This window comes from Nanorana parkeri, unplaced genomic scaffold, assembly GCF_000935625.1.
Source record: "Nanorana parkeri isolate BGI_ZX_2015 unplaced genomic scaffold, ASM93562v1 scaffold279, whole genome shotgun sequence".
Classification (NCBI taxonomy): domain Eukaryota; kingdom Metazoa; phylum Chordata; class Amphibia; order Anura; family Dicroglossidae; genus Nanorana; species Nanorana parkeri.
In genome coordinates, this window is record NW_017306547.1 from 1,044,237 (window position 1) to 1,055,176 (window position 10,940).

Genomic DNA, 10,940 nt, shown 5'->3' on the forward strand with positions numbered 1-10,940 from the left:
TTGTATGCATTCCTTTAAAAAACAGAATAAAATGAGCATAAAATGAGCCAATTACCTTGCCAGCAGTAGCAAAAAATTCTCCATCCGGGGAAAATTTCATTAAATGCACTGAAAATGCTGTGCTGGAAGACAAAATATTGAAAGCATTTAGTAAGTGACTAACATAATCCAGTATTTCCCTGGAACAGAGAAAAAGGGCTCAGAATGAGTAACCAAACCAATTGACATATGGACCCAAGGACAACTCTAGGAACAAGCTGGTGAAAGGCACATGCTGGTAAAACAGCCCTTTGCACGAATTAATGAAGAGAACTCACTCAACTGGTTACAAGACCAGCAAGTTAGGCATTGGGTTGGAAAACACCCATGTGTGCCCATCTGTTGGTGCATGCAGTCACTGTATACCACCATTTGGACATATATTACCTGACGTATTTACTTCTCTGCCACCTGGCAATACCAATTCAACTGGTGAAGCTGGGGAAGAGAACTGCACAATTGTAAGCAGGAACCAGCACAAGCAATTTAATGTGATGCTCCACTGTACATATCATACATGCAGGTTACTCTAAACGTACTACATTTTACCTGCACTGCCAGATACATTTCCAGTTTGCAAAGTCTGCATCTGCTTTCTCCTGACAATCTTCATTACATAGTTTGTCCAAAGATGCATTGGACCATAGCTGTAGGCTGCTTGATCCAGTTAGTAGGCGTGTTCCTAAAATAATAATAATAAAAAACATTGATACTCTCTACTGTACTTAAAAATAAAATAAAACAATAGAACAGCAATGTAAAAGCCCATATGAGAAAGAAGAGCAGCAGGGAAAAGAGATTTATATGATCAACATTAATACGAACAATGATAGTTGAAGAGCAGGTCCAAGAAAACTGCTGAAGACAGAGATGATGTACAAGAGTTCATCATTCTACCTGCCAAAAGGATTTGCAATTAAGTTTAGCTACTCTAAGGCTGGGTTCACACCTAGGCGTATCAAATACGCGCATTTGTCACGCGTTTCGTGCCGCACAATTAGCTGTAAAAAACTCGCGACAAACGCACGTTTCCGAGGGCTACTTGGCTGTATCCCAATGGAAACGCGCGACAAAAACGCCCCAAAGAAGCTCCTGTACTTCTTTGGGCGTAGGGCCTTTTGTAGCGTGTTCATACAGCCTGTCATACGCCCAGGTATGCACCATACCCATAGGAAATAATGGGATTTCTGTGTTTGAGCGTTTTGCAGAGCGTAGGAACGCGCTACAAAACGCCCAGGTGTGAACCGGGCCTTAGAGTTACAAAGCACATCAAGAAAGATCAGTTACTTCCTGGCTTTACAATTTTTACTCGCTGAATCACTTTACTGCCAACTACCCAGGGGTGATGATGTTACTGAGACAGGAATTACCTGACTGTGCAGCATAATGAAAACGTGTAGATCACAAGACTGAATGAACAACATTACAAATCCTATTACAATCAATAAACCTTATAAAAATCTAGTCACCATGGAACTAGAAACATTGTGCTAGAAAGGTCTGCCCTACAAGTATAGTAAAGTGTATGTAAATTATTTTTATGTATGTTTGGCATCATGTCTCAATGTAAACAGTTGACAGGTCTGCAGGAGAAATGTGCAGACATGATAGGTAGGCTAATGGTCAACTGAAGGAGCAACAGTAAGAATCTTTGTAACACTTCAAAAAATTATTTAAGATGAATGTACTAATAATTGATTGATTGATTACAGGTTTACATACACTTAAAGGACTGCATTAACTGAGTGGGGGGAACCTGCGTCAACCACAATCTTCACTAGGGTCTGAATGCCTGAACTTAAAGCGGACATTTACCCATATCTTCACAATACCAGCAAACACACCTTTTGAAATGTTTAGTAATGACAATCTACAAACACATACTTCTAGATAATTGCAGGCTTTTTATTCTTTACAAACCTTATTTCTTTCTCTTTTCTGCCCCAGTCTTCTGACAGTGGCCATGTTTACTAAGGGCAGATTACGGGATTTCATATTACTTCCTGGATTTCTGGCAAATGTGGCTAGACATGTGACTAGGACATGTGACCATGCACATCCATCTCAGAGGAGGAAAATGCCTTTCCCTGAGATCTCATGAGATTACAGATGAGATTTCCTAGCAATGCTCTGCTGATGACTAGGGCTGCAACTAATGATTATTTTCATAATCGATTAATAAGCCGATTATTCTTTTTGATTATTCGGATAAAAATAAATAAATCCCATCCTTAATTTAAAATAAAATACACAAATGCAGTGTTGCAAACAAAGTTTACTTCAGAATAAAACTGCATGCGCATTTTTTTTAGCGATGGCACTTCACTTCATGGACCGCATGGCATCGCTGTACCGCGGTCACTGTGGATGGAAATGAATGGCACTGCAACGCACCTCCCACAGCAGAATTTGTCAGGCCTAAACCGAAAATTACTTGTTTCCCACCTTTTTATTTTTGTTAAATAATTGTATTGTAAGCACATGGCGCTTGAACAGCTTCAACCAGGGAATGACAGTGCTGTCCACAGACGGCAGCTCAATGTAAATACAGCAGGTAGTGGGCTGGTGCAATAGCCAGCGTGGTATTGGCCATTTCACACTGCAATAGCCGGCTGGCCATTGCACCCACCCGCTTGCTGTGCTCTCCCAGCATGGAGGAGAGAGCTGGGGGATCCCACCAACTAATCAATAAATGATAATTGTTGACAACTATTCTTATTATTGATCGATTAGTTGGTTGGAGCCCTACTGTTGACAAGGCAATCTCAGTAGGGCCAATCCCAAGTGTGCATCGGGTTGCCAAACTGAAGTAATTTTGCCCTTTCAAAGCAGGAAGTGAATGCTCTGCAAGTGTAAATATTTCAAAAATCACAGCATTCTACACCTGACATGTCTATGTTATTATTAATCATCGTACATAGAGGGATGCAATGGTAGAATGTAATATTCAGTGTAAAGGTCTGCTTTAATAAAGGAGCTGCTAATCAAGCTGAAGGTGAGTCACATACTTTATAATTCCTTAGAAAAGATCCGAGCGAAACCCACAGCTATCATTTTTATGTAATTATGCATTTCTTTAAATTTGAGAATGCACCCTTTGACAGAACTGGTAGAAAAGATATGAAGCATTTAATAGCCAGCAGTATACAAACATAAAATGTAGCCATAAAAAACAATTATATAACAATTATATAGCTAGTCTAAATGATGTCTAATACACACTGTTCCATCATAAATACTGGGCAGGACAAAAGGGTTAAATGAAGTGTATGACTCCGGACCCAACAGCGGAAAAGGTGGAACAGCAGAAAGGCCCAGAACAAAAGAAAAAAAGCAAAAGTGCCTCTAAAATCTGAATTGTACATATCCATCCTTCTTTCCCCATTTTCTCTTTTAAAGCAGCATACTGAAGTCACCTTTGATGCCAAAGTGTGTGGCAGAATCTTAGATAGCTAGTGTACAGAGGGCAATATTACAAAGTCATGCTAGAATTTTAGAACAGATTTATAGGTGCGCCTGCTATACAGCCGATTTGTTACCATGAGTATGCCATACACCATAGAGGGAGGTTAATAGGAAACATAGGCTGGATTCATACTTCCCCATTACAGTACATTGCGTTAACAAGCATTGTGTCACACATTATTGTGCGTTGCATTAGGGCAAACTATTCATTTTCAAAAGGGCTGCCAAGCCACAACGATGGCTCAAAAACTGACATGCAGCATATTTTCCAAAGCAGCACACCACAGTGTATAGTATGTTGTGGTGTGCTGTAATGCATGCGTGTTGGAGCTGCATTGCCTTAAGAGTGTTAGGGCGCCATTCGAACTATATGACGTTGCAACGCTCTAACGCATGTAAAATGCGTTAACATACATTGTTGCAACATGTGCTTTATTGCAACATACCCTATCCATTCATAAAATTCAGGTCACAGTGGAGCCTGCAGTGTCCTGTGGTGTTCTCTTTGCTTAACCCAACAGACAGCAGACTGTGCTCAGTTTATGTCCCCTTTTAACCTTTTTTTAACGCACCACTTGCTTCAAAAGCACCCAAGCAAGCAAAATGCTAAGCACGTTTGTACAGCACATGATTCTACTTTATAAATGCATGCGTTCTTTTATTAAAGCAATTATATGGCAAAGGTAAGGCCATATAGCAGCTTTATATGCGGGGCCCTTAGACCATGCCTAAGTAATTATGCTTAAATGATAGTTGGTTATTGTAGAAACTTTTGTAATTGTATTAGCTGAAGCCAGTTATTCTATTGAGAAAAAAATAAAATGGTTTGTGCTTGGGTTGCAAAGTACGGGCATTCCAAAAGATCACTTTCGGTTTCATAAATGGGCAAAATCATACTGCTTTAAGTTTTAATTTTGTCTATAAAGCAGAAATTAAAATATATGTCAGAAAATTAACTAAGTCACACAAAAAGGTGTCCAATACTACTGTGAGAAAAGCGGGCAACTGGTTCCAACCAATTTAGAAAAGGAAGCAGTAGATGCAGATGCACAATGACACAAGAAGAGGGTTATATCTGAATCTGCAGTCTGAGAAACAGACCTGGGTCTACTGGTCCTCACGTGAATGCTTCCTTAAAATGGTACACTCCAAATCTAAAAACAAAAAGAGATCACTAGGCCATGGAGGGACTGTTTAAAACGAAAAAGCCATATCTGAAACTGGCAAATAACAACAAAACAGGCAAAAAAAACCATAAGTATTGAATTACAGATGACTGGGAAAGAGTATTATAGAGCTCCAAAGAAGAGCTTTACCATAAAGTCAGAGAACAATGTCTTACAAGTAAGCCACACCCCTAGGAAGAGATACAAACGCTGTGGACTCTTGTGAGATCATCAATGTAAGGACTATACCTTCTGATCAACTTAATGCTGCTTTGGTAAATAAAAGTATCACCAGCTGTTAAAAACATGTTGCATGTTTTCACCTGGGAAATGTCTGAGTAAAAATGTTGAAAAAAAAAAAAAAAAAAAAAAAAAAAAAAAAGGGGGGGGGGGGGGGGTGCGCATTGAGGAACAGGGCCTTGGGGCAGCAGAGAGAGTAAATCCGGCCCTGCTTGCTAGCAGTAGATACATATTAAAAGACGCAGTGAATTGATGGATACAGATTATGGTAAAATGGAAAGATCACTAGGCCATGGAGGGACTGTTTAAAACGAAAAAGCCATATCTGAAACTGGCAAATAACAACAAAACAGGCAAAAAAAACCATAAGTATTGAATTACAGATGACTGGGAAAGAGTATTATAGAGCTCCAAAGAAGAGCTTTACCATAAAGTCAGAGAACAATGTCTTACAAGTAAGCCACACCCCTAGGAAGAGATACAAACGCTGTGGACTCTTGTGAGATCATCAATGTAAGGACTATACCTTCTGATCAACTTAATGCTGCTTTGGTAAATAAAAGTATCACCAGCTGTTAAAAACATGTTTCATGTTTTCACCTGGGAAATGTCTGGGTAAAAATGTTGAAAAAAAAAAAAAAAAAAATCGATGGAGAACCCACTAAATCCACTGAAACAAGAAACCAAGCAAAGGCTGTTGGGAGATCCCCTCTCTCTGCCACCCTTGTAAGGGAAAGCAGTCAGTGTTTAGCAGGGTATCCAACATGGTCTCAATGAACAAAGAGCAGGAAAAAAAATGTTTTTGGTGTTCTACTTTAATCCCCGCTTGACATCTTTAGCGGGGCTTCTGTGGAAGCAGAGCCCCAGAAGAGGCAAGCAAAGGAAGAGTCAGTCACCAGTGTTGCCACCAGGCTACCTGAAGCAAATCTTTTCCCCATACCAACATACTATGCCATGTTGCACACAGTGGAGAAATCACAGATCCACAGACTGGCTAATGGAGAAGCAGGGAGATGCTTGCACCGCAGGTCCTCCGCTACAGCTTCCTCTCCAGCAATCCCTCACGAGAACAATGAGATTAATGACATCACCAAATCTTACCCCAACTCTTCTGAGAACAGTAGTTAGGACAGGTTTGTATCTCAGCGTTTGTATCTCTTCCTAGGAGTGGGCAGGATTTAAATATGCAAGTCTAACGCTACATTAATGGCAGTGCTTAGGCAATGTCAAATGACAGGAAGTGCACTGTAATTTTTCAGGAGGAAATCAAAAGCAAATGGGAACATTTTCCAGGATACTGCTAAACCACAATTTACTCTATACGATGACAAATATGTTTTGTTTTTTAGTCTGGGTCCACTTTTAAGCAATTGAATCCATATGAAAGGAAGGCAACTTTAAAGTGGAATTCTCAAGGGGCGTTGTGACATTTCTGCGACAAGAATCCCAGGAGTCCTTCAGATGTGGTTGCTGTACCAATGAAGTTAATGACTTATGGTGATATGGGCGCATCAGTCATCAGCAGGCCGCACATGACCCTAAATGGTACAATTACATGCAGTTTAGAATAGATGATTGTCCCTGGACGCATCTATCCTGCGTCCACTTACAATCATTTCTCCCAAATTGCATGTAATCGTACCATGTATCACACAGACTGCAGCTGAAAGATGCAGCAGCTATTACCTTTAACTTAAATGGGTACAGGGGCCACATTTGAACGGGGATACCTGGGATTCCTGTAGTAGGACTCCCAAAATGCACCATGTGTCCCCATGTGAATGGGGCCTTAGAAGCACAGGACAGAAATGACAGCCTACAGCTTTTCTCAGTATAGGTTTCTATTGAAAACAAGTCCACGTTGGCAAGTCCTATATTTAGATCCCAATAGGTTCCATTTGAAGCTTAATTACCAACAATATTAACCACTCCTCTCCTTACAAGAATGCTCTACGGCTTTGTAGGATTTTGTTACTTTTGGAGTGGATGAAAACACATCAAGATGCCTGTACCACATGCGCTATTGACTTGTTGCGAATAAGATGTGATAAACACACTGCCTGGCTGCCTCTAGCTTTTATACTTTTTACATTCATGCAAATGCAACAAACATGCAAATCAGAATCAGGTTAGGATTCCCGGTATGCATAAGTGTTCTATGTAAGTGGATCAAAAGTACTAAAGTAATTGGATCAAAGTGAAAGCCAAGCAATGACAATTTTTCAGAAGAGGTCAAGAATAGCAACCTCCATATTTCCAAAGTACAGGTTTCTGTAAAAAGAAAGCAAATCTATTTTTATTTTGAAAAAGATTAAATTTTTAAAAAAAAAGTAAATAACCTAAAATGCAAACCAATAAAATCAAAAAAAGAGTAAGTTGGATGGTGGGGGTAGTTAAACAGTTTATTTTGTATTATATGTATGGATTTGAATAACAGCAGGAAGAGGCAGCTTACTAAACTGAATAAAGTATTTAAGCTTTGCTTACACCTTTTACAGTGATCACTATGACAGGTTGTCAAAGTAATTACAAGCCTCAGGAACCATTCTAAATATTTCCCAAGGGTAACCTGCAATCTAAGCTGTGTAGTGACAGCGGCAAACACAGGTTTCAGGTGCACACTGAATAACTAGAACACATGCATAGATGGTGGCTCAAAGCTATGCGTACTACATACTGCCATATGCTGTATGTAACATGAGCAATACAGAGGCAGTCACAAGCCTAGTGGTAATTAGAAATGTTTATGTTTTTAGTTGCAATTAATACTTAGTATTACAGAAATCAAAATAAAGTGAATACATTCGACAATATAACATTCCTTCTAGTTCATATAACTGATCAAATTCATCAAATGTAACATTCACTAAAGAAACCTCTATTTGCAGTAATTAGGCCTGGTACACACCGGGCATTTTGTAGCCCTTTTTCTGCCCTAAAAAATATGTCCCCCCAAAATCCCATTCATTTCTATGGCCCTGTTCACATCTAAGCATTTTGTCGCAAGAAGCAAAGCGCCTGTCGTTGGAAAAAGTACAGGAGCTTTTCTTTTGGCATATGACAGCTTGTTTTGGCCCCATAAGAGTCAATAGGAAACACTCATTAATATCAATGAGCTACAATCTGCTCACAAAAATGCACGGCTTGATTTATGCACGTAAAAATGTGTGTCTTAAACGCGCACAGAGATGAGAAAAAATGCTGTCACCTAGGTGTGAACCCAGCCTTATAGCTTTAGAGACCTTTGGCATTCCAGCTGTTAGTTTTGATCATAGGAACGTTTCATTTTTACCTTTTGTAGCTCTTCCTAGAAAATGCACCTTGCTTAACCAGTTGACATCCGCGGTGTTAAACCCCCTTCCCATCCAGGCCATTTTTCAGTATTCAGCGCTGCGGTACTTTAACTGACATTTATTCCGTCATGCAGCGCTGTACTGAAATGAATTTTATACCCTTTTTTGGGGACAGATAGAGCTTTCTTTTGGTGGTATTTATTCACCACTGGGGGTTTTATTTTTTTACTATATTAAGGAAAAATCACCGAAATTTAAAAAAAAAAAAAAGTGCCGTCCGTCCGTTTTTCTACTACGGGCGGACGGCAAGAGGTTAAAGTAACTCTAAACACAGGAGGTAAATCTTACAAATAGTTGAGAACTATGGGGTAAGTGTTTTTCCCCATAGTTCTCTTTAGTGTCACAGGAGGACATATACTCAACTCCTCCTGTAACCCAAAGCTCAGTATATAGTAGGCTATTGCCCGCTATATACTGAGCGCGCCGCAGCCGGGACGGATCCTGACAATACTGCTGTGCCTGCCCCCTCCCCATCCGTTCCTCCACCCAGTGCTAGAAAATCGGAGATGGGAAGGGGGAATCCCTGCGGGCAGGCGGGGTGACTGACAGTCACTGCAGGGCGCCGATCGGGAAGTGAGCGGATCGGAGGCATGTTTCTGCTCACTTCTCGATTGATAGAGCCGACCTGTCACAGCTTCTTTGTCACAGGCCAACTAACTATGAGGATGAGTGGAAATCACTCAACTCATAGTTCTCCTTTAAGTACATTAAAAATATTAACAAAAATGTATCTTATTTGTGGATCACTGGCTGTAGATCCTCAAATCATCTCTGGATTGGTGATGACACTGTCCTTCCTTCTGGAGGGGGACTGCTTTTGTTTTCCATGGTCCCCGTGTTTGTTTTCCATGGTCCCTGTGTGTGTTGTAAAGTAGACATCGATCCAAGCTCACTTCCGTGATAGACTACAATCTCATGTTTATTTTGCTAATTTGTAATGAGATTGTAGTCTACCATGGCAGTGAGCTTAGAGTTGTGTCTACTTTACAACACACACACAGGGACCATGGGGAACAAAAGTAGCCAGCCTCCAGAAGGAAGGACAGTGTCATCACCAATTCAGAGATGATTTGAGGATCTACAGCCGAGTGATACACAAATAAGATATATTTTTGATAATAGTTAGGGTACTTGAATGCATTTTTAAGATTTAACTCATGGAGTTTAGTGTCACTTTAAAAAGGAATTGTTCTTGCCATGCCATCAAAGGCAGGACCCCCAACTTTTTGTTTCTTCATTAAATAGGTCTAACGGCTCAGTTCGTCATACTGCATACTTTCACCAATCAAGCACTGACCACTGGGGCCAGTATTCCCAGATTCAGGTTTTCCTTGTTAAATAAAACATTTGTTTCTGGTGTATACTATTTAAGGAAGCAGCCAAATGAGGAGCTGCAAGGTCTGTTTCTGCAGGTGTGCATCTGGGCCTTATGCTTTTTTTTACTATCCTGGTTAGATTCACCTCGCCCTTTATTTCTTAAAATCTTAGTGGACATTTTTGTATGACGACATCTACAGTTTCTTGGAAAACGGACATTATTATACAGGATTGATATAGCGACAACAGTTTGGGCAGCGCTTTATAAAACAATTATTTATTTTGCAAAACAAAGGACTGACAAGTTTCGACTATTTTCTTACTCCAGGAGTAATATTTTAGAAAACTAGTATCTCACAATCAAAGACAGTTTTTTTTTTTTTACAAAAAAAAGGGGGTTTAAATAGTTCTTATACAATTACAACAGTTTCTGCAATCACAATTATGAGTACAAGCTAAGGGAGTTTACCATTAGGACACTGGAGGTTATACTAATACAGGTTCCTGTAACCAAGTGGTAGGAAATCAAAAAGTATATATTATTTACCTGCTGGGTCCCAGGTTAGATTATGTGCAACTGAATCCAATACTATGTGGCCACTCTTCTGCCATTGCGTACGACTTCCCTAAAAAACAAACGCATTAGTGGATTTATCAAAGGTTGGTAACGCAGTAGAAAACAAACATGTTTCCTACATATGTCTCTGTGCATGAGGTAGAGCACCACTTAAAATAAAAAAAAAAAAAGCTCTGTTACCTTTACGAAACTGGAGAAGCAAAAGAAAAATGACAGAGGCTGCACTTCAGAAATGGGCATTCTTTACAGATATCACTACTACTATTCTTGTGTATCAGGGCATTGCTTCAGGCACAATCAGAAATACTGACATCCATTTACAAGATCTTAAAAACGATCAATGAAGAAATACTTACTTGTGGCTGTGAGCTTTTTTGTTTTAACAGATCTGCAGGCTTAAAGATGCAAATCACGTTGCCATAGGAAGCTGCAATCTAGAAACAAAGTCAACAAGTCAGCAGGCAGCCACTCAAAATGATTTCTGCCAACATTAAACATGATTGACAAGTTTTCTGTTACAGTCTCTTGTTAGCCTAACACAACTCTTAGGTTTAGATCTAAACAGAAACCCCATAATATATTCAGGGGTGCAGATAAAAGGGGGGGTGGGGGGCAGGGAAGGTCCAAAGTGCTCACACAAGGTTTGTAAACTGGCTTATTTGTCCTTGCTGCTCCACCTCACTGCGAAATTCAAAATTCAGAGTGCAGGGCTGCGCTACGCGGCAGTACTGGGTACAGATAGTATACCGGCACTGACGGAGAGGAAGGAGCATTTGCCCAAAG

General features: G+C 40.0%; 1 protein-coding gene across 1 annotated transcript in view; it reads right to left on the reverse strand.

The window, feature by feature from the left end:
* DMXL1 (Dmx like 1) overlaps positions 1-10,940 on the reverse strand; it is a 127,046-nt gene that overhangs the window by 88,746 nt on the left and 27,360 nt on the right. Inside the window, exons 3-6 of the mRNA XM_018557308.1 lie at positions 10,514-10,591; positions 10,128-10,206; positions 589-721; positions 56-122 (exon numbers count right to left, since the gene is read on the reverse strand). Of these exons, the coding sequence (XP_018412810.1) occupies positions 56-122; positions 589-721; positions 10,128-10,206; positions 10,514-10,591 (357 nt within the window). The remainder of the gene's footprint in view (positions 1-55; positions 123-588; positions 722-10,127; positions 10,207-10,513; positions 10,592-10,940) is intronic.